General features: G+C 40.5%; 1 protein-coding gene across 1 annotated transcript in view; it reads left to right on the top strand.

Moving 5' to 3' along the window:
• The window catches only part of LOC109036532 (zwei Ig domain protein zig-8), a 599,285-nt gene that overhangs the window by 559,080 nt on the left and 15,367 nt on the right, over positions 1 to 24,838 (top strand). The window contains exon 4 of the mRNA XM_019050817.2: positions 20,477 to 20,770. Within this exon, the coding sequence (XP_018906362.1) occupies positions 20,477 to 20,770 (294 nt within the window). The remainder of the gene's footprint in view (positions 1 to 20,476; positions 20,771 to 24,838) is intronic.

Below are 24,838 nucleotides of genomic sequence, written 5' to 3'. Positions count from 1 at the left end.
GTACGCGCCTTCAGACGTTGCCAAGTTTCCTTCGACGAACACCGAATTTACTGGGAAAACTGTGAATATTTTTTCCGAAATTTTCAGATAATTTTGAACGAAATTTAATCTGAAATATCTGACAATTTTCAGATAATTGTGTACGAAATTTAATATAAAATATCTGAAAATTTCAAGAAAAAATATGCTTGAATGTTGTCAAAGAGTCGGAAATGCTGCCTTGCGAAGGAAGAACGCCTTATGCGCCTTCAGACGTTGCCAAGTTTCCTCCGATTGAAACCGAATCTACTGGGGACCTTAATTTCCGAAATTTCTAGACAATTTTGTACGATATTTAATCTAAAATATCAGAAAATTTCAAGGAAAAATATGCTTGAAAGTTGTTAAAAGTACATGTTTATCGAGAGATATTTGGCAACTTTCAAATGTTTATACGACGTTATTTTTTGGCACGCAGAATGGTGAATACCTAGCAGTGGTGAGGCGTGAATGATAGATTATCGATATTTCTCCATTTGAAGTTACGGTAAAAAATCGATTATTAAGGCGTTCGTTGCGAAAATCCTGTTTGTCGATCTTTTTTCATAGGTTTAAATGGCCGATCGATCTATATATAGCATAGCTCGCCACGCCATTGGTACCCAGAAGTTTCCCACGTTACAACGGGGCAGGAGGCAATATTGCATAGGAAAACAAGCTAAGAATTACGCATGAAAAAATCTTAAATGTGCTGCCAAGAAATATTTCTTCTTGAATCAACACTGACTCATTATTTAAGCTACTTGATCACAAATCATTAACACTAAATTTCAAACTTTCTCCACACGAAGCTCCATTATCAATTGGATCAAAACAAATTGATAACAAACCAAATGGCATGTTAGACAAACGAGTGCCTAGACCTTGATTCTGTACTCTTTTCTTCCCCTAACCGTGTCAAATGGATCGACCTGCGATTAGAATTCTCTGGAAAATGAGAGTAAAAGTTTGTAAATTTTCTCCGAGAATTCGTTGTCGGAGGGGAAATTTGACAACTTCTAGAGGCTCATAAGACGTTTACCATCGTAGCACTAGCGTAACATCATCCGCATTCTATGCATGAAGCAAGAATGACGTTTATTCCGTCATTAGAAGCGAGAAATATTGAAGGCGCCTTGATACGACTATTCGTGCTGTTAGGATGCCCGTGTTGCATACACACGGAATTGCAGGCGCTCCAGTTTTCTAAATCACAACAACTGTCAGAACTTTTTTGCGCTCAAGAAATGTTCGTGTCGCGGATACAATCGCGCTGACTTTAACAAGGCTTTGAACCCCGGATGAGCTGTGGAATGCCTCTTAAAATTTTTATGCCAACCAAATTTAAACCAAAGAATATGACGGGCCTATTTCTATCGAAAAATTTGTAAATTGGTCCGCGTAATCAAAAGAAAAATTAATTAAATTTCCAGTTCGAAACTCTGAACAGTTTTCTAGTATAAACATAATTTCACCAACGCTAAAATGCAGTTACGCTCCTTCAGCTGGCAAACGACCGTTTGTGACAAAAAGAGATACTGGCACAATATTGTTCGACAGGAATGACAGAAATATTGTAATGCGCGTATTCCTTTACAATTCACGATATTGTCAGACTTTGCAAACGAAAAAAATTCCATAAATGTAACTGCAACTTGTTGAAAATAAAGGCACATGTCAAAACAAAGTATCAGCACAAAATTTACGCTTATTTTGACCCCCAATAACGCTACTATATTTCCTGACGATACCGCTTTGAGAGGAGGGACTTTGTAACAATGTGGTGGAATAAGTCACACACATTCCAGTCCTGTAATTTTTGAGGCTGTGGCAACGTGCGTTGCAAAAAAAGGAAACATCGATGATGAATGTCAAATAATACGTTTATCAATTTGCAATGTTGCAAATTGTGTGAGTCACGTGTAAGCCACAAGGTTTTAAAGAGGCTATAGCTTCCTTTCCGTGTATTGTAAATACATTCTGCTTCAATTGTTTACCTCATTATTTTTGGCTAATCAGTATGATTCAACAACACGGAAAAAACTACACAGTGCTAAGCACTAACTGTTTAGATCGAATGGAGTCAGCTAGTATGGTAGTAGCACGGAGCCCTAAAACTTTAGGGTCCAGCCTACAGACTGTAAGTCTCAGCAGTACTGTAACTGGACAATCTTATTTTCGCATGAAAACGGTTGTGCGGATTTTGTGTAAATTTCAGTGATCTTTCTGCATACTGCAAAGCCAATTCCTTAAGATGTTCAAGGGAATCTGCACGAACGATCTCTTGTATAAAATTAAATTAACTAAGTTCATTTTGGCAATAGCTGATGTGGCTTGTTCCTTTTTGCTGACGCGGTCCTCTTATTCTATCCCCAACTCTTAATACTTTCAACAGCACTATGGGTTTTTCATGATGGCAGCGATAACCGCGTCCGAACTTTTTGACCTAATTTCGGAGAAAAGAAAATTAAGCAAACGTCTTCGTGGTAGAAGGCTGGCTATCCTTCTGGGCCTAAGAGCTCCATTTTTTGGCATGTCCGCATTCTCTCTGTGCAGGTACTCAAGCAGGGAGTCTACAAGCCCGGAAAGTCCGGAAATAGTACTGATTTTTTTTAGGGTGGTCCGGAAGTACTGAAAAAGTGCGGAAATTCCGTTAGAAGGTCCGGAATTTTTTTCATTTTCCCGTCATTTTTGTCGCAATCTGAGCGAGAAATTCAAATTTTTGAAATTTTTCGAATTTCGTCGATTGGAGGTACTGAAAAAGTACTGAATTTTTCTTTTGAGGAGATACTGAATTTCGTGGGAATGCACTGAAACATTACTGTAAAAGTACTGATTTTTGGCGAGCCTGTTTTGGTAGACACCCTGCAAGCCGAACCGGTTAATTTTTCCCGTGAAAATTTCCGTTTTTGACTTTCGATTCCCTTCGGGGAAACCGACGGAAATGGCACAGTTCGCCAGCAACATGGCGCGAGCGGCCACGACCTTTTCCAGGGCTCGGGTCCGGTCCCTCCGGCATTAAGCGCGGCGGCCCCGGCGTGCCGACCAACAACCGCGTATCCGTACCGGGGTCTCCACGGTCAGTTACGCGGTTTTGGCCGCGGGGCGCGGTGCATCCCAAGCGAAACTCCCGCGCGCGCCGCTCCGGAGCTTTAAAGTTCCTTGATGCTTGAAATTAATGTCGCCGGAAATATATTATCCTGCAGTGTGTTTCCGGCCCCGATTTCTTACCTCCGACCACGATTTCGGCGCCCCCCGCCCCCCCACCCCCCGCCCCTCGGCACGCCTCGCCGGCCGGGAACTTGTGATAATGTTTACTGTCTCAATATTTCTTCAGATTTTCTTTTCCTTGCGCCGATTCCGCACCCCCCTCCCCCTTCATCGTCTCCCCCGCTCCTCTCAAGCTGCAATCCTTAGTAGCACTCTTGTTTTGTTTCATTTTGTACTCCGGTGTTGCTATTTTCAACGTTAATGGCTCAAAACGGAGAAAAAACTTCGTGCGTGGGACTCGAAGTTGAGGTCATATGGATCTCTGAAGTTTTCGGATCTATAAATACCCACAAATACTATAAAAGAAGGACGTGTCCCATTAAGGAAGGTATTTTGGCCCTAACTTTGGTCGAAAATTAAAACAGCTTAGAATAATGTCATGTATGGTCAAATCGACTCTTAATCATCTACCCTGTGAGAACTTGTCCTTATTTGAGGTGTTTTTGAAAAGTTATGTTTTTGAAAGGTTGCTCATTTTCGGTCCTAAATTAGATTGTTTATGTATGAGCACAATCGACTACCACTTTCTCCATTAAATATGTTGTAATGGGTGTACTGAAGATTAACATATTCGAAGGTGAAAGTGCACGGAGAAAAACACTTTGTGCGTGGGACCCGAAGTTGAGGTCGTATGGATCTCTGAAGTTTTCGGATCACGTATCTAAAAACTTGAGGTCCAGCTGCCGAAGTTCGGGTCACACATCTGAAGTACTCCGGTACATACCGACGTGCCTTGATGTGTGACACGAACTTCGGCAGCTCGACCTCAAATTTTCGGATGCGTGATCAGAAAACTTCAAAGATCCATATGACCTCAACTTCGGGTCCCATGCACGAAGTTTTTTTCTCCGTGGAGAAGAAAAAATTGATAGGTAAAGTGCAAAACCACGTATCTCCATTGCGGTGCTTCAAAATCTCCTACTTGATTTTTTTGAGGAGATGAGGGTCAACTTAATAACTTGAAATCTCTACAGAATATCCCTCTAATATAGAAGAAAAAACAAGGAAATTTTCAAGAAATTATGTTGATCAGTTTTTCAAAGACAAAACTAAGTATGACAAGAAGTTTCCAACGTTACAAACAGGGATAGGTGGTTTCACAATTTAGCCATCGACAAGCTGTCAAGGATCAAGTACCGAGTTTTGCCAGGAGAGGAGAAATACCTGAAGGAAAAATCAGGGAATCTGCCTGGGAATGCTAGGAGCCAACAATTTCATCTCTCTCCACTCAGAGATCATTTTTTTTTTAAATTATCAGTTCATATTGAGTTGTTTTTTCTCCAAACTTTGGAGAATATTGATTTTCTCTGAAAAAATTCTTGGGAACTTTTAGAAGAAATCCCAGGTTCAAATCTAGAAATTTTTCCATGGAACAGAGAAATATTAGGGATAGAAGAAATAAAAAATTGTAGATTCCGTGATAGGAAAAACGTTGGTTCATGTAGCGCACACTGAAAAAAAAATATTGCTGAAATTGCCGTGCACGCGAGTATTTCATGACATGTTGTAGCTGAAAAACGAAAGTGCAAACCATGCAGGTAAAATCGCTACACAAATTTCAGCTAACTTACACAGACGCGTGTAGGTGATTTTGCTCTCTGAAAAGCTACGCCTGTTATCTTTTTAGTTATTCTTCCGTAAATTTCGCTATTTTTCCGTAAAGTCCGTTATTTCAGCCCAACTATTGAGCTATTTTTACTGTTCGCAAAGTACCAGTACCGAAAAATACAGTTTCACTTCCAAGCCACTCGATGCAAGATTAACTGCATGAAGGCGCGCAGATGTAGCAAATCGGTGTAGCAACTCGTGCTAGTCGTTCACTTGATTCAACACCGTGCACGGATAAGAAAGCTTTACGAAGTGAAGCAAATTTTGCTCCACCCTAAATCGGTGAATTAGCAATCCTTTTTTTTCAGTGCACCCATGAGCTTAGTTTTTACGTCAGGGTGATCCCCCTAGAATTTGAAATAGACCTCTGAATATGTCTCTACCTGAAAAATCTGCATTTAGATGTAGTCTTACAACTAGTGCCTTTCATCGCCTCACTGGATCAGTTTCACGACGTTTTTCGAATTCTATGGTTGAAATTAATTCCAAAGTTTGCATACGGTCAAATTTTGCGTGAGATAGCCTTAAAATGTATTTAAAAAAGCGTAAAACATCAATTATTTTAAAGGGGAAACCCATTTTAATAAGTAGGACCCACGTGCCAAGTCTCTCTTTAAAAAGTGGAAGCTAGGCAACCCCAAGAATTAATCGTTCTAGCTACGTCCGTCGGTACACAAAAGTTTTTAGTCCTCGTGACCGAAGGTTTTTGTCTAAAGTGCCAAACTCAGTTCAGGTAATTTAAGTTGTTCGGCTCTCTAAGGCTTACCAAAAATGTCGATTATCTGAATTCACCTTCAGTTTTTATGGCCGAAAATCTCACTTACAAGGACGAAAAACTTTGGTCGAAAACTTTTGAAGTTTAGTGTCTCGAAAACATATAAGAATTTTTATATTGTTTCCAATTAAGAGGTGAAATTGATAAATTTTTAGGTTTCAAACAAAATCATGTTTTAAATATCTAGTTATTAAATAAAATAATTTAATTAAATACTGTTACCATATGCACCTGAGTTCGGTCCTTTGAACCGAATTATTTGTTTCTCCGTGGTTTTTCAGACCAGGATTAAATCGCGGATGAAATCTTCCAACTTGAATGACGTTACGTGGCAAGGTACGAAAGTATCTCGCTGGAAACGTTGAATGAATTTCCACGAAGGTAGACTGAAGATTGAAAGTTGCTAAATGGCAACAAAGGGTTTTCCCTCCTCCATTTTCCCACTCCAAGCGTCCTTTCCTCCTCCATTCTTCCGTTTGCTTTATGTTGTAATGGCTCACGGTCATTGTCGCGCTAAAGATTTAAAACTCTTGAAACTTATCGCTCATGTTTCGCGAGGACAGGCTTCTCACATCTCATAATTTATGGGTCTGCGTAGTCAGAGCGTGGTGTCTTTGTTTTATCCTTCGCCCTCCGCTTTGAGTGCACGACGATGGTTTTTCTCGATAGATATTTTGTGTCCGGTCACCTTGTCATCCCTCCCTGCGTCTTTTTTTACTTGCGTGAGCCTCTCATTTGTTTTCCGTGTCTCGTGGCTCATATTTGGATTGCATTTTGCAAAAAGGAACCACTAGCATTGCAATGATGCTAAGATTGTGCAACGGCATCCTTTGCAATAAAATTGCGGAAATTGTGAAAAACTATGAAATTTATATGGTAATTTTTGTCTTAAATTTACAGTTTTTAGCGAGTAAAATAGACAAGTTGGATTTTGCAATCGCTAGCGATAGCAATATTCGCCATGGGAACGTTAGCTTCTGGGATATGAAAATGTTAAGGTACAGTTCGTTTGTAGTATCTTCTGAATAGAAGGGGCTATGTAATTTTGTGTTGACATCTCTTTTTTAACATTTTTAATTATTTTCTTTGCATACAAGAAAGCTGTTATGTACCAATTATTTATTTTCGTTGGATTATTTATGGTTTTCGGAAGTTAACGCATTTAAGTTTCAGGTTCGCTTATTCGGCGTAAAGTATACATAAGGTGTCCCAAAAGCACCGGGACTTGTTCTGTAACTTCGAAAGTAAGATAGATACAGACATGATCTTGATTTCATTTTAAAGATCAACTCAATACCTATCGATTAAAACCAAGATCAGCTCAATCGGATAAAAATTGACCGAGTTATGGCAATTTGAAATCAGCGAGGAAACTTTACGCCTACGGTTTTTAAGGAAGATTCTTCATCGCCGTAAATCGAAAAGTCGGCCGATAAAGTGATGCTTATTGTGTTTTTTTATTTTCGAGGTGTCATTTATCAACATTTTGTACCATCAAACACAACAGTTGACACTGCGTATTATTGCAAAGTGCTAAAGGAGTTGAGAATGCACATTTCCCGGAAACGGTCGGACTTGAAAGCTTCGTGGATACTCCATCAAGACAATGCGCGGCCTCGCACATCGAGCTTAACACGTGAATTTATGAGTAAAAATGGAGTTGAAACAATCCCTCATCCCCCTTATAGCCCTGACTTGGCTCCATGTGATTTTTGAATGTTTCCTACGCTTAAAAAGGAGCTTCGCGGACGAAGATTCGTATCGAAGACCGAAATCCAGAATGCAATTCAAAACTTCTTCAACTCCATCCCAGAGGAAGAATTCAGGAAAACAATGTTGGATAAGTGGCAAGAGCGCATGAAAAAGTGCATCCGGTTTGATGGACGGTCCTTTGAAAAGCAAAAGGAAGTTATGGAAGATTCGGAGGAAAGTGGATACGAATATTAACTTTTTGAATCCTGGTAAGCGAAAAATCTTCCTAAAAACCGTAGGGGTAAACTTTCCTCACTAATTTCAAATTGTCATGACTCTTTCAATTTTTATTCGATTGAGCTGATCTTGGTTTTAATCGATAGGTATTGAGTTGATCTTTAAAATGAGACCAAAATTATGTCTGTATCTATCTTACTTTTGAAGTTACAGAACCAGTCCCGGTACTTTTGGGACACCCTACGTATGATATTTTTACTCTACACATATGCCCGAATACGCATCTTAAGGGACCTATGTGCTTGCTAAGTTGCCAAGTATTAATTATTGTTTGATGATTGGTCTAAAACATTCAATACAACCAGTAAAAATTAACTGTCCCCTGCGAGATTCGAACCCCCGCTCGCACAAAAAGTGACAACCTCTCATAGTCAAAATGGTAGCTCTGCTGACTGAGCCATCCCGCCGTTCGGGAGCGATGTGAGAAAAGAGAACAGTTAAGTGATCTCGGACGCTGAGCGGGGCTTCACAAAAGACGACCTTGAGATTTCGGCAGTTCGGCCACTGGCGTCATAAAAGACAACGGATTAAGCGCTTTACTCTGTGAGACATTGTTTACCTATGCTGTCATATGTCACAAGGTTCATCTCAACATGCATTTGCGATCGCGGCCGTAAGCTGAAGCAATATTTCTGTATTCATGGATTAAATCCATCAATCGAGTTCTGATTTTGGCTCATATATCCGTAACGGGTCCTCCAGAGCAATCCCAGATAAGACATAATATTTTTACAATATTGGGCAAATATTGTCAGTACTGTCGCAATATTTACACAATACTGACAATATTTTGATAATATTATAATCAAAATTATTTTTTTAGAAAATATTTAAAGAATCATCATTTAGTATTTTTAAAAATAATATGTTTACCCAAAACATCATAAAAATATTTTCAAAATATTTGTATTTCAATACTGTAAAAATTTATATCGTGAGAGTATTTTTAAAATATCAGTACATATAATATTTATATTCAAAATATTTATTATATATTTTAAAAACATTTTAAAAGACAGTAATGCATTGGTAAGTATTTTCAAAATATTTTGAAAATATTTTAAACAATAATACTGCTATTCAAAATATTTTTAAAATATTTTCAATATCCTAATCGGTATAAGTCATCATACTAAATGCCTGCCCATAACGAAAAGTATTAAACATAATAAGGCTTAGATTTAAGACGTAGCTCAAATGTGTTCTTTCTGAACAATTATCCATTATTTTCAACCTTATTATTCATAAAGGTTATTGCAGTTGTTGTCAAATTTAATATAATATAATATAATATATATTTTTTTGCCTCCCAAGAAATTGTTGAATTTCCACCTCCTTGAGGTCATTTTCAATGTATTTGCGCGTGATCTCAGTTTATTTCTTTTTTTGTTTCGTTTGTAGTTCATGTACTGTTGTGAATATTATCATTGAATGAGAATGTTATCATTCATTCACATCTGGTTGTTTATTTTTTATTTTTCAAATTTCAAATGAAACATTTAAATTCAACTGAAGAAGAAATTCTTGATCTCGTGTGCTTATTGGTCTCCTGTAGAACTTGCACTTAGTAGCTGTGCAGCTGTGAGATTATGGCAATCGCACCTGCATAGTCTTTATGAGGAAGACATCAAACTGCAATCAAATGCAAAATGCATCTCAGAATGTCGATGAAAAATTTAAAGAGAAAAAAATAAATAAAATAATAGAATGGTGGAAATAATAGAATAACAGAGACAAAAGAAGAGAAATAAAATGAAGTAAATCAAATTAATGATAAAATGAAGTCAAAGACTAAACTGAAGTAAAACATTAGAGGGAGCAAGGAGATGAAGTAAAAAAACTGAGATGAAGAAAAAAATAAAGTATAAGGGAAAAAACTAAATGAGGTTAAAGAATAGAATGAATTTAAAGAATTAACTGAAGTCAAAAAAATTATGATGAAGTATTAAAATAAATTACAGTAAAACAAAACAAAGTAAAGGAATAAGAAGTAAATAATTAAAGAAAAAAAATGAAGTGCTTGAAAAAAAAAAAAAATAGAGTGAAGAAAAAAATAGAGTCAGCAAGGAAATAAAACAAAGTAAAACGATAAAATAAATTTAAAAAATATAGTAAAGTAAAAAGTAAAATAAATACACGGACAAATCCAGGCAGATGGAAAATATCCTAGTTGCCCGTCCAACTCGACGTTAAATACCGGTTTTAAGTCACTAAATACATCGTCTAGTGAAGCTCAATCGGTAGGGTCGTCGGTTAGTGTTAGGTAGGTCCCGGGTTCAATCCCCAAGGTGGATGAAAAATTTCTAATCTGCAAAATCGATTCAATAACATCCCAGTGGTTTCATTATTTTTATTTTTCATGGTTTCTAAAATTATTTCCACAATTAACCCTTTTCCACCATCCCCTAGCTGCGAACCCCTAAATTGATTCAATATTGGTGTAGTATTGTCTCAATATTGATATCCAAATACTTTCCCTTTGAAGTACTGGCACAGTATTCTCAGCCAAAGTATTGGCACAGTATTTATGCCAAAAGGAAAGATGGTGTACGATTTTAACATTGGCTCAATATTTAACCAATATTGGCCCAATGTTTGCATAAATACCAAAACAATATTGTTTAAATATTGGCTAAATATTCCTGTCTTATCTGGGATTTTCCACCTTGTACGATGGTTATTATTCCTTTATATCTATGTTTAAAATTTGAGGTGGGATAATGGCGGCTTCTCAAGAGCAACGAGGTAGGCGATCTTTTGCACCAACGAACAGAAAACTGATGGCGAAAAATAACCAATCGGAATCTCCCAAAAAAAAAGAATTTGCCCAAAATCGGAACTTCGTGGTTCTGCGCAGATTTACCAGTCAGACACGACATCTCAAGGTGGAAAAAAACTCGCTGAAAGCGAATTTTAGAAATCAACACAACTTGACGTAGAGACATGATTGGCTAAAAAATACAACGGTTTTTGATACATCGGAAAATCAACCAAAAATCGAAGACTGGGCGAAACGCTCAAGGTCGCAGAGGCATAGGGAATCCCATAGCGATAGCAACGGAACGATTGTAATATCATGGGGAACTCCGTTCCCATGACAAAACTATTAAGGGATAATCGGGGTTTTCCTCCAAGACAAAAGAAGTTGCACAATCTTAACAACATTGCAATGCTAATGGTTCCTTTTTGCAAAATGCAATCCATTTTGAATTACTTCTCACGGGAAAAGTGCTGGTTTTTGCTCAATATGGTGCGTGAAGTGTTGTCGATTGTTTTGTCTACGTTAAGGTGATTCGATGGACGCCTTATTTTGTGTCAGAACGACATGCGATATATCGCATCAATTGGTCCCATTTTTCAACTACTCGTCATTTTTCTCGAATTTTGAGATCGCAATTCTGTTGTCAGGAGACTAAAGAATTCACTCACCGATTTTGTCAAACAAATTCAATGTAATAAATGCGTAGGTTTTTTAGAGGAAAAATATAGCTTTCGATACCAATATCGAAACTGCATTCGAATGCGATATTTTTCCTCTGTTAAAACCATGCCCTTATTACGTCAAATTTCTTTGTTAAAATTGGTAAGTGAATTCTTTAGTCTCCTGACAACAAAATTGCGATCTCGAAATTCGAGAAAAATGACGAGTAGCTGAAAAAATGGAACTAATCGACGCGATGTATCGCACGTCGTTTTGACACAAAATATGGCGTCCATCGAATTACCTTAAAGTTTACGAAGATACATAATCCGGCCTCTTTTTTAACTTCTTCACCGAATCTGAGCAATATACACCTCATTGGCAGCACAGGACGGAGCATTAGGAAATCGCCGCTCACGCCATAGCGCCTTCAATTTTGCGCACGCAACGTGGACATCCATCAGGTACGAATAGTTGTATCTCTGCGCCGTCATCAACGGGCATCCTTCCTCGCTCTATCTTCGTGTTGTGTTGGATTCGTTTATCTCATTTGAAGTGGTGTTTTAAGGGCTACGCGATGCAACACACCCGAAAATAGGAAAGACGTAATCGAGTCTCGTCTTTTTAGCTTTTCTTTTGAATCTGTGTAAAACATCATTTGCAGCATAGAGCGCGAAGCATGCATTGCAAGTTCTCGCCTCACGTCATAGCACCCTTAATATTGTGCTCATGTAACAACGGTATTTATCAAGCAGGAATACTTTTGTCTCTGCGCTGTCATCCACGCTCACACGCGTCGAGGTGTATCTTATTTTTTTGAAATTTAAAAAAAAAATGAATCTTGAGTTTGATCCAAATATGAGATGATGTGTCCAAATCAATTATTATCAATTTTTAAGCTTTCACGATCAAACTTTGGCCAAAATTTCAAGATTGCCTCACTCCACGCAATGGTCCCGAACCTCAACTTTAAATTTTTGGAGCCTTTTTACAGATTTGCTCACAAATAGTCGTTTCCCGGAGAAGGTGACGTAATTCGATCACAAGGTTGCCAAATTGACGAAACAGCTTATTCATTTTATAAAAATGTATCTGCACAATTTTTATTCGCGGGTTTCCTCGTTTATGCATGAAATCTGAGGAGATTCAGGGAATTTCTCAGTCAGAACTGTCCAAGATTCTTCAGGTTAATATGCAATTTGCAAGGGGAAATTTGGCGAAATTGCCTTCGAGTTACGTTTTTTCTTGAGAAAAACAACGAATTAGCAAGTAGAAATTTTTTAATGATGAAATGCAGTTGCATTCTTTCTCACGTGGAACGGCGAAATTTCCTGAAATCCAGAGTTTAGCAATGGAGATGTTCCATGTGTGAGGAATTTGCGATTTGACTGATGATTCTTGTGCAAAAGTTCCCGAGAAACACGATGGTGCCACTGGTTTTCTTTGAAATCAACGCTCTGTCCAGCGGAGCGGCGTGCTGTCAAAACGACAATCGCGTTGGCGCCTACAAACCTAACAGGGATACTTCACGCATTGCGCAATGCGTGAAGTATCCCCTTAGGTTTGTAGGCGCCAATGCGCGTTTTGTGCTGGCCGGCTACCCGCCGCGCCGCAGCGTGCCAGACACGATGTTGCCACTGGTTTTCTCTGAAATCAACTCCCAAGTTCAAAAAAAGCTCTTAAGTTATGGCTAAAATGGAAGGGATATCCCACACTATCCTGAGAGTCCACCTCTACACCAAGACGAACTCTTCAGGCAAAGATAGGGAGCAAATACATTAGCAGTGATGCCGTGTTTTCAGTTCTAGAGTCCCCAAATAAAGTGGCAATCCTGTCAATGTATTTGCTCCCTATCTTTGCATGCAGAGTTTGTTTTGATGTAGAGGTGGACTCTCAGGATAGCGTGGGATATACTCTCCAATTTGGCTTAAAGTTGAGAGCTTTTTTTGAGGTTGGGAGTTGATTTCAGAGGAAACCAGCGGCTTCATCGTGTTTCTCGTGAATTTTTCATAAGAATCATCAGTCAAATCGCAAATCCCTCACACATACAACATCTCCATTCCCGCTGCCATTTTATATTTTTTTCATAGACTGCAGTTAAGGCAAAAAGCATGGGAGGTATAACTTGAAATACGGCAGTTAAAAGGTTAACATGCCTTATTCGGTGGAGCAATTTACTCGAGTTAGGTTCCAACCTAAGAATACAACTATATCAACTCTGGTGTGTTGCACAGTATCACGCGCATTTGAAGGCGTTTTATGATGGTCCGACCGCGACCTACGAGGACCATCGTGTTTCTCGCGAACTTTAACGTAAGAATCAACAGTCAAATCGCAAATTCCTCACACATGCAACATCTCCATTAATGAATTGACTATCGAATCGTTTTTCAAAGCTCTATAGAGTTACATCAACCATTTGCATCAGGAAACCGCTCGAACGGGTGGTTTCTTCTCGATCATACAGAAATCAAAAAGAACCGCATTCGTCTTCTCTACCCGAAGCGGGAAGCGCGAACGTGAACCGGGGCCTGAATTTTCCGACGAGCCGGCGGTGGCCGCGCCGCGCCACTCGAAAATATTGGCCTCGCGCCAATAATTCATCCCAACTTCCATCCGCGGAAGAAAGGGTTACTTACCCTCTCCTCCCCGCCTGGCCACCGCCGCCCCGGCTTGCCGCTTGGTTTCATGAATACTTCTTGTTTTTCTAACCGGAGTTTATTGTCTCCCCGGCTCCTCGTTTGTATACACACCCATTTTTACCCCCCCCCATCCCCTTACTCCCTGCCTCCTCTCGCTGTCGCGTTGCGGTCCCGGTTGGAAGTTGAGTGAAGTTTCAACGCGCGGGTCCATTGTTGACGGCCACCGTTCTCACTCAATACGGAACTTATTAAAATGAACCTCGCCTCGCCTCAAATTCGAGGACATCCGAGCCTTGCCCCTATCGGGGGCAGCCGAGAGGGCCGCCAGCTGTGCTCCGGAAAAATGTTATAATAAAATGAAATAAAATAAAATAAAATAAATAAAGAGTAGTAGTAGTAGTACTACATAGGATTTATTCGGCTCCTGAGTAACTGTCGGCTGTACTGCCGTGGTAAGGAAGAACGCCGTAAGAGCCTCCAGACATTGCCAAGTTTCCTCCGATAAAAACCGAATTTACTGGGAAACTTACCATAGTTATTTTCCAAAAGTTTCATGCAATTTTGCACGTAATTTAATCTAAAATATCTGAAAATTTCATGGCAAAATATGCATGAATGTTGTCAAAAAAACATGTTTTATCAAGGTAAATTTGGCAACTCTCGAAGCTTTATGTGGCATTTATCCTTAGCATGGCAGTGTACGGTACCTGAAGTGAGGTGGAACACAAAAATTTGGGAAGTCAAGAGGAGAAAAAGGGTAAAAACAGGAAATGTCACGGGCAGAATGATATAGACGTTATGGGAATAGTAAGATAAGAAGAGAACCTTAAACGAGGACTGATATAATTTTTGAAGCCGATCAAACTGTGGTTTCTAAAGTGATATTTATCCTCGTTTGAGGTTGCGTTTGTAGTTTTTCTATATATATAAAGGTCGCTTTACAGCACTTCCTCGCGCTCTACGACTCCTAACCTCCACTGCTCTCTTTCAAACCACAAATCTTGGGGGATTGAGCACCTTAACCACCGTGTAGTTTTTCTTCTTCTTTATTTATTTTTTCTTTGTATGTATTGCACTAGGTGGTTTTTAAATATCCAAGGAAACACCCAGATCCGTAGTAACATTTTGCCCAACAGCAAAACTGCACAGTAAAAATTTGGAAGAAATTTGGAAGAGCTTAGTGAAACTAGAAAAATCATTGAATGACACATTTCCTGCGTTGTGTTGCTGAATGCTGATCTGCCGAGAAACAGACGGGTTTGGTTCTATTTATTCGGAATACATCAGGATGGGGCTGATAAAGTTTTAGCAAAGTGCGTTATGCAACAACAAAGTGAATAATTAAATAGAGGCTACTTGATTTAAATAGAAATTTGCCTATTGCCTGTACCGAATGACGTCACATCAAAAATCTTCTAGGGTCAGAAACCCGGCAACGCATTCCGGAGACGCTTATATGACAATCTCGGAGTGATGTATACGGGAGCTAATAGGTTGGGAAATACGCGCGCGCCGCGAATGAAAATCTCCACGGCCCGTGCCTTGCTTTTGCCCCCTCGCCGATTTTAATGAGCCCCATTTTTTGTTGCTTTCCCGGGGAGCGCGCGGAGATGGGGTGGGAAGGGGGGCGACGCGGCGCCCATGCCGATACGGCGGTCGCCGTCGCCTAACCCTCATTTCATGACGTCATTATTCAAAAGACCACCGTGGCAATGAACTTTACCCTGAAGATCCCTCCGGCTTCGTCTCCGAGCGCGTCTTGGGACCGCCCTCGTCGCGCGATATTAGCTGATTAATGGGAATGGATCCCTTGCAAAGTTTTGCGAGGGTAAGAAAGAGTTGTCGCTCACAAAAAATGGCTAAATAAACACGATGCGCGTATTGGGAAGATATGATACACCCCTAATATTGCAATCTGTGTCGAAAATTTCCGAAATTTTGAGCTTTTCCCACTTCGAAAAATACCCTACGGCAAAAACATAATTTGAAAAGGATGAATGATATAGGTTTCACAACTCCTCGCAAATCTCCAACTGGTCCTTGTCGCTGCAAAATGGGAATGAATCTTTTGCAAACTTTTGCCAGGGCAAAAAAGAGATCTGATATTCAACCCTAACATTACAGTTCGCGTTAGAAATTCCGAAATTTTGAGTTCTACCCACTTGGAAAAATGCCCCACGGCAAAAACGTGATTTGAAAAGGAAGCTTACATCGGTTTCACAACTCCACGCAAAACTTCAACTGGATCGCGTTTAGCAAAAAGGAGCCAGCGCGACTACAGTGTTGTAAAAATGCTGCTTCTTCATATGTGTCCAAAAAATGTCCCAGAATAGCAAATGGTTTTTGCTTCCAACCATAAACTTGTTAATTATAAATGAAAGTAATCGTGTAAATTTTAAAACTGTGCATATATTAAGTATTTTTAAATTAAAAGGGGAAATTGCACAGTTTTGAAAGCACTACAATTGCGCTGGTTCCTTTTTACTAAATGCATTCCAACTGGTCTTTGCTTGTGAGACGGTATCTCAAATAAAAACAATCAGTAAATGTATTTTGACCTCTTTTGACTCAAAATACAGCATAGTAACAACGTTAGATGGATGATTTTTCCCCGTCAACGTGGCATGGGGGCTATCTTGGACTTGATCGTGAATATGAATAATTATTAAGAATTTTGATTTACCAGCAAAACCTGGCAAAAATATAAAATGCCCGTAAAACGTGCCAATCAATAAACATTTCCGAGAAGTATCAAAATTAAAAACGGATACGAAATAAATAATTAATTGTGCTTTCTTAAAATTAAAATTGTTTCTAAATTATTCGCAAGTCCCTCGCCGTCAACCGTCGTAAGTTCCACGTTAAATTGTAAATGATCTCTAAAAAATTAAGTACGTCAGACCTGTAAGCTTTTTTCATCTGAGTAGATTGCGTAAGCGCTGTTTTTGAACGTTGTCTCTCATTCCCTAGGTTCTTTCCCTCCCAACAGAAGCATCTTTTTCGCCTTTGTTCCCTGCATTTTGCGAGAGCGTTTAGAGTCTGAACTCCGGAGAAAGAGCTCTATTGTATGTAAAATAATTAATAGCTTGATTCGAGAAAAAATATAATTATTCTATTAGAGCAGCTTGAATGGGGGACAGGGTTCGTTTAAGGGCTCCCCCTCCCCCGCGAGGCTTTTCAGTTTGCAGTGACCCTTCCGACCGAACTTTAAATTAGAAATCCTAGCCGTAACATAATTTGAATAAGTCCCGACCAGCTAAAAAGAATTGTAAAGTTTTATTTATTTACGCTTCGCCCGACTCCTTCCCTGGAAACTTTCCGTTGTTATTCATGATTAGTCGAAAGATTTTTATAAACTCTCCGCTTATAATTCCCGTTCCGGCACGGTGGCGGTAAAAATTATTTTAATTGAGTTGCCATAAATATTTATGTCCGGGGTCGGTCGGTGTGGATTCAGAGTCCGTCCGCTAATCAAGTCGCAAATCTTCCCTCGTTCCTCCGGGCCACCGTCAATTTTCAGTCTATTGTGCTCCACCTTTGTCCGCTCTAATTGAATACCTTGAGTCGTCCCGGGCCCGCCGTCCGTTTTAGGAGTTTTTTTTTTATGTTCGCAGCGGTCATCCAACAAAACAGTCACATCTTATTTTCCGCCGGTTTCATCTCTATGCCCCTCGACTGCACCGTGCACCGAACCTTTTAACCTCTCGGTGGAGAATGTTGGTACGATTCCAGCGGCCGGCGCGACGGAAAAAAATGCTCTCTTTAAAGTTATGGGACTCTTCTTTATACCCGAGATATCAAAAGCTCCTCTTTCTTATTCTCCCTTTTTTATCTTACTTTTCGTTCCGTCCCGCACTCCGAAAAAACGCTCCAGCCGGTCGGTTTGGTTGAGTTGATAGCGCGTCTGACTCCAGGTCAATCGGTCTCGCGTTCAAATCCCGGTGGTAGCGACAACTTTTCCGGGATTGACGTACTGGCATTCGCGAATCCAGCAGATTGGCAACATCTTTTTTTCTCCATTCAAAAAAGATTTGATCAAAATCGTTTGTTTAACAAAGGTTTTTTTTTTTATTTATTAGTTTCCAAAGTGTGAAACAACCACCTATAACAGTGTTAATTATCTTGGTTTTACAAGTTTAATAAACTTACAAACTAGCTAACGTCTGATTATCTTTTTTAGCTTTCTATATATAATCCATTCTCACACATCACCCAGACTACATGTATGCTACTCAAAAATACACAGATAAGAATTAAAATAAGAATAAGGGGAACCTAGTGCAGGATCTTGCATGACTTTACCATGGCTTATATTTACAAAATTAGTCTAATTTACTGTCAATCTAATTTACTGCCTTTCGATTTTTTACTGTTTTTGGATTTTTTACTGTCTTACTGGATTTTTTACTGTCTTACTGGATTTTTTACTGTCTGTACTTTTTTACTGGATTTTTTACCTCAGAGATGGCCGTCCACAGAATATGTCACAAACCCACTAAAATCGAGAAAAATCCAAAACTAGGTCGAACATCAAAGACTCCTCAAGACCCCGCGCATCCCGGCGGGATTCAACAGGAAACCCCGCGGGACGCAGCGACTCGGTTGCAGCGGGAGCGTCAGTAAAAAATCGTCGGGAATTAAGAAGATGAAACTTTTAAGCTTGTTTCCAATTAGTGTACAAAGCAACGGTGACGTGATTAAGGGGCGTGACGCGGGGAGGGGGAGGGGGGTGCTGGGAGGGGGAGGGGGACGCTGGGGGACTAAGCGCAACGTATGGGGTCATCCGGGCCCGGCTAGGCAGGTCCCTGGGCGACCTAAGCGTAGGAATTATCCGGGACGTGAGTGAAATCCTGACGACGCAATTAAAGGCGCTATCCGCCAGTTAACGTTCATTTCTCGTCGCGGCTTCTCCGAGGAGTCGCGTGACCTTACGCTACGCCTCCCGTCGCGTCGCCCGGTCCCCGGCTCCGTATCGCCTGATTAACGTGTTAACGTGATCTCTACGCAATTTCCAGTTGATACTTTCCGCCGTGAGCTTTGCTTTCCGACCGGGATTCGGACCTCCCCCCCCCTCCCCACCCCTTGCAAGGGCGTCCCTGAACTGGTCAGTTGCGTGTTATGAAAGATAACGGTCCACGGGAAAAGGGTTCTGTGTCCGAAAGGATACTTTCCAGAAGGGCTACTTTTGCCGAGTTGGGTTAGAAAATTGAATTTTGAAATTTTTCCTGCGAATTTCTAGGTAGACTAGAAAACATTCTCGGCGATGACGGTCCACGGGAAAAGGGTTCTTTGTCCGAATGGATACTTTCCAGAAGGGCTACTTTTGTCGAGTTGGGTCAGAAAATTGAATTTTGAGGTTTTTTCTGCAAATCTCAAGGTAGGCTAGAAAACATTCTCGGAGATGACGGTCCACAGGAAAAGGGTTCTTCGTCCGAAAGGATGCTTTCCATAAGGGCTACTTTTGTCGAGTTGGATCAGAAAATTGAATTTTGAGATTTTTCCTGCAAATTTCAAGGTGGGCTAGAAAACATTCCCTGTGTAGAAAAATGTTGATATATCTTAAGATTTGTGTCTTTGACGTGTTTACGGGTCTACCTTACACTACATGGTGAATATCGAGGGTGAAAACCCCAAACCACGTATGTCGCTGGCGGTGTCGTAAAAGCTCCGCTCCTATTATAATTTTGAGAAGGAACAAAGCATCATCATTCGTGGCAGTTTTCACAGACATTTTTTCGTACAGAGAAGAGAAATCCCGTAAATTTTAAAGAATGGACAGGAGTAGTTTTCAATTAAAAAATGATTGCATGATAGAAAATTTGCAACATCGCAAACCGAAATACGTGGTTTGGGAGTTTTACCATCGATATATTAGAGTTTATCCAACAGTTTTGATGATTTATTTTTTTTATTCGTGTATGTTTTCTCTCTATGACACTAGAATCCTCTTCTTTTTAATTACCGAATCTCGTCATTCCTCTATACCCGTTTCTTTCCCATTTCTTTACCCACAGAGTATTTATTAATCAATATTTTTTTTACGCACAGAAATTATTTGCGCCTTCATGTGTTGTTCAGCACGTCCTTATCACAAGCATGCTACTGCAAGGCAGGGACTAAATTGCCTGTGTCACACTATCAAAACACTCCCATCAAATGTCCCATCAAATGTGGACATTTTTTAACAAGAGTTAGTGGGCTTTGATTGGTTCCTCAACAGAAATGGGCTTGCGCAGAGCGCTGACCTTGACGTTTTGATGGAACGCAGGCCCTTATTGGTCCCTTCACCATACTCAAATATATTTTGAGCTTCTGATTAGCCGGTGGTGCGGTTTGGACTCATCGATGGATGTTGCATCTCTGTGTGAAAGGACCGATAAAATTCGGCCCCGGGCGATGCACTTTACCCACTTGATTTTTTACCACTGTACTTTAAACCGAACATTATATGGATTACATTTTGCAAAAGTGAACCAGGAGCATTCCAATGATGCCACTTAAATCTTTTGCATGAAATTACCGGAACTGTGCAAAAAGTTAAATTTATAAAGGTAATTTCCGAATTAAATTTGTAGTATACATGGAGTGTAGATGGAGCTTGTTTCGATGATCACTTTATTTTTACAAGGTAAAAAAATTGCACAATCTCAGCGACATCGGAATGCTCTTAGTTCCTTTTTGCGAAATGAAACCCATATTAAAGTTGCTTGGATGCCATGAGATTAACAGGAGTGCGATGGGTGTGTGTTCCAGAATCGAAAGCGAAGATCCTGGGCCCGTCGGAGGTGTACATCAAGTCGGGCTCGGAGCTGACGCTGACGTGCGTGATCAGTCAGGGGCCGCACAACCTGGGCACCATCTTCTGGTACCGCGGCGAGCGCCTCGTCCACGACGACGGCCAGCGACGGCTCACCATCGACACCCGGTGGACCGACGGCTTCACCTCCGAGCTCCACATATCCCGCGCCCTCGGCTCTGACACCGGCAACTACACCTGCCGACCCACTTCCGCCGAGGCCACCTCCGTCAACGTCCACGTCATCAACGGTAAGCCACCTCTTTCTCATCCACTCTCAGGAATACCTGTACTCTGTTCTAGAGTCCCTTTCTACCCAGAGTTACGACAACTCACTTTTGGTTGGGCCAGGATTGGGCTGAAAGTGGCCTAAAAAAAAAATCCAATTCTGATTGGTTCTCGCTCATGGAGGCCGAAACGAGTGCACCAAGATGGCGGCACCTCGAATGTGAACAAGAATAATGAAAATATTACCTAATTGTGGTTTATCAAGAGTAAATTGTTCTTTCCATAGGTCCAAAATGAAAATAGATTCAGAAATTATTCACAAACCAATCTCATTTTCTTTTTAATTGATCACTTTGTTGATGTTGTTTTTGTGTGACAGACATCGCAGGATTCCTGATCCTTATCCCTCAATATCGTTCGTTTGGGTGCACTCGTTTCGGCTTCCATGGCCAGCCAAGGACGGCTGCCAGTCAGCTGATAATCGAGTTGTCGTAACTCTGGGTATAAAGGGACTCTACTCTGTTCCATGTCGGAGGATCCTCAGCTCGAGGTTATTTTACAACCCCTTTGGCAACACTGCAGCTGACCCCAGGCAAAAAAAAAAAAACACTAAAAAGTAATGCCGCAATCATACACTGAATGTGGGAGCTGATAGTGGCCTGAATGTGGAAGTCATCGGCCCAATGCCTGAATTTTCAGCAACGATTCTCAGCAACCATCGGACGAATTTTGGATTTGTCTGAGCTTTTCGAATAGATTTGACACACATCTGGATGAAAATAACTTGAATTTGCGAAATTTCAGCTGTTGGGTGATGACTGTTGACTTCTACATTCAGCTGCTAAATTCAGCGTGTGATTGCGGCATAAGGAACTTTTATGATAAAAATTCCTGACAAAGGTAAGAGTATTTTGGAATCCGATGAAATTCGCCAATTGTCTAAGACTTATGACACGCAATTCAGTGATCGTAATGGGCCACTAGAAGAGGTCTAAACTAGATGAGAATGTTATACGTGTTATCTCTTCAAAATTTTACGCTGCAAACGATTCACAAAATAGGGCATTTTGAAATCAAATCCTAAACAAAGTATCAACAAGTATTTTCAACACAAATCAAATGGAAGTTAAACTATACAAAAGATGTCATTGGTATTTTTCCCATTTAACCAGTGCAAATTGTAAACACTCAAATTTTGTAGAGGTGGTTATTATCAGATTACTCGTCGTGTGATTTGTTTTCTTCCTGCAATTTTGAAGAGAAAATATGCTGCGTAGTGCTCCAATATTCATACCTTGTCTAATGCCTGGAGGCTCATTATTGCAACAAATGCATCTAGAATTCAACTTAGCGCAGAAAAATTTAAACCAATAGAGTTCAAATTTTGGACACCATCGTACCTTCAGCATGCGATGCAAATTCGAAACCTAGCCTAAGCCGTAGAATAATAATAATTAAAAGTAAAATTTCCCACGTGAAAACTTTTTCTGAGCACAATACATTTTCAGACCAAAAAAGCCCTGATGGGCACTCATCCTTTTCAGTTGGATTAAACAGATAAAAGTATTGTTCAACCGTTTAGTTACGGAACGAAGTTTGCGCGAATTTTGACTATGAGGCAACGAACCGAACTTGAACATATGCTGACCATGAGAACAGCGCTCCGGGCTGTTAACCGAGTCTCATGGTTGTCAGATGGTCTGAAATGTTAGTTTTTGCCCCCATGAGTGAGTATGAAATATGCACATTTTACCTCACAGCCCGCAACTATGAGCTGTTTCGGCAAAAGTTCCGAAAGTTCGACGACCCGGCAAGCCGCCGACAATGCGGTCATCTGATACCTATCAATAGACGTGTTTCAGATATGACGTCAATACAGAAATTTGTCAGTTGCTCTAGTCTTAGAGTCGTGTTTAGATGGGTGGATGCCGAGAATTCCTGGAAAATAAGAGTTTGTCCCAACGCAAAGTTTTAATGGAGAAATTTCTCTCAAAAAAATATGGAAATTGACGTTATCCAAGACATCATGGATTTTATAAGGGCATTGTGTGATTTTTTGTCGATACCCAAGGTTCATATTGGTTTCGAAAGACACAATCTTGTCGTGCCTAGCCAGACAATATGATTTTCGTTGAGCTACTCTCATGTCGTGCTGAAGAAAAACATTGCATGTACAATAAGGATGTGGACCTCAAGTTTTCAATGGTCTCACCTAGTGGTATATGAATAAAAGTATGGTAGTACCATGCACTGAGCATTGTGATTAAGAAAACTAGAACGCCTTCAATTTCGTGTGTATGCAACACGGACATCCCTTGGGCACGAATAGTCGTATCATAGCGCCTTCGAGTTTTCTTGCCTCTATTGAGTGAATAAATTACATTCCTGCATTGGCCGTGAAATGTGAAAAAGCTCACACACAAGCACAATTTTCCCTCAAAGAGATATGCCCCTCTCTTTTTTCCCTCTCTAATGAGATTTCAGCTTTAAGCTGAATTTTTTACGCACGTTGGCTAAAAAACTCCAACATCTCGTCTTTCGACCCGTGCGTTCACCGCAATTGGTTGGGGTAAGAAACAATAGTCAAATCGCAAATTCCTCACACATGCAACATCTCAATTCTCAATCCTTCCGAAAGTCAACGAGCTGTCGATTCGGCACCGCTCGGCCAGGGAGGCGAGGGGTGTCCGATGGTCAAAGCGGAGACGAGAGGGGCGGCGGGGGGTGAGTGATGTGCGTGCGACTGGGTATGAGTCTTGGTGGATTTACGGCCGAATTATACATTAGCCAGCTCAATTGACGCGCCTGGAAATCCGCGGTCAGTCCCGCCCCAGCCAAAACCGCGTAACTCAAATAAATATACCGCGACGGATTGGTGTTTTTTTACTCGGTGCCCACCGGAGAACCGCGCCATATTGAAATGTCTTCCTCGAGCACCTTTTTATTTCCAGCAACGAGCGCCACGGGAACACCGCTCGAGTGCGTAAATTACGGGTGCACACCCCCCCCCCACCCCCACCCCCACTCCACACCCATGGGCCCCCTCCGCACCCGCCCCTGACATGGGTGCCGAATGCTCGCTTTTTCGATCGCCTCCGTTAATTTTAATAGGCGTCTTAACTGTTGGCACTGGTCATAAAGTGGGAGAAAAAAAATGGACCGCGTTAAACAAAAAGGAACCGAGCCACATCAGCTATTGCCAAATTTAGTCGGGCAATTTAATTTTTTACACACTGGCAAAGAAAACACATTGGATCTAGAGTCCAGACTCCTAAAAACATCGACAAGAAAAAGTACTCTTAATTCAATCAGAATTTAGCTTAAATGAAGAACCAAGCCTCTTAATTTAAGCGGTTTTAGTTTTGATTCAAGCAAAAATCCGATTGAATCAAGAGTATTTTTTCTTGCCAATGTTTTCGAGAGTCTGAATTCTAGATCCAATGTGTTTTTTTTCCAGTGCATGAAAACGGTTGTGCGGATTTTTGTGCAAATTTCAGTGAATTTTCTCCATAATACAAAGCAAATCCCTTAAAATTGTCAAAGGAATCTGCGCAGACGTTCTCTCGTAAAAAATGAAATCTCCCTGTTAAATTTGGCAATAGCTGATGTGCTTGGTTCCTTTCTGTTTAACGCGGTCCAAATAACTAGGTTAATCCAAATTGCATGATTTTACAAGTTGCGCTAACGTGCATATGAGCAGCGTTTGGCAAAGAGGAAGTACTTTTCTTGATATAGCAGATGTCCAGTGGAAAGTAAAAGATAGAATTCTAAATTCATGGTCTTTCAGAGGAAAGGGGACCTTGGTCAACGGATGCGGCATAATGACGGCGCAGCAATTGATTTTTTCGGAGTTCGGTCAAAAAACTAGCTTATATTGTGGCATGAGACACATACTTACAGTAGCCTGTAGGCAAATTTGCGTGTGATTTGTTTACTTTTCGTCGCTCCTCTGACGTAAGAGCATTTCTAAATTTCCACGTTAGCCCTAAAACACATGAAATCATATGGATAATACTGCCGTGCTAAGGAAGAACGCCGTACGAACACTGGAGCATTGCCAAATTTCCTTCGGTAAAATGTTTATTTTTAGG

Source organism: Bemisia tabaci, chromosome 6 (genome assembly GCF_918797505.1).
Source record: "Bemisia tabaci chromosome 6, PGI_BMITA_v3".
Taxonomy (NCBI): domain Eukaryota; kingdom Metazoa; phylum Arthropoda; class Insecta; order Hemiptera; family Aleyrodidae; genus Bemisia; species Bemisia tabaci.
The sequence above is the reverse complement of the archived record's forward strand: the minus strand, read 5'-3'. Positions and strand labels throughout refer to the sequence as shown.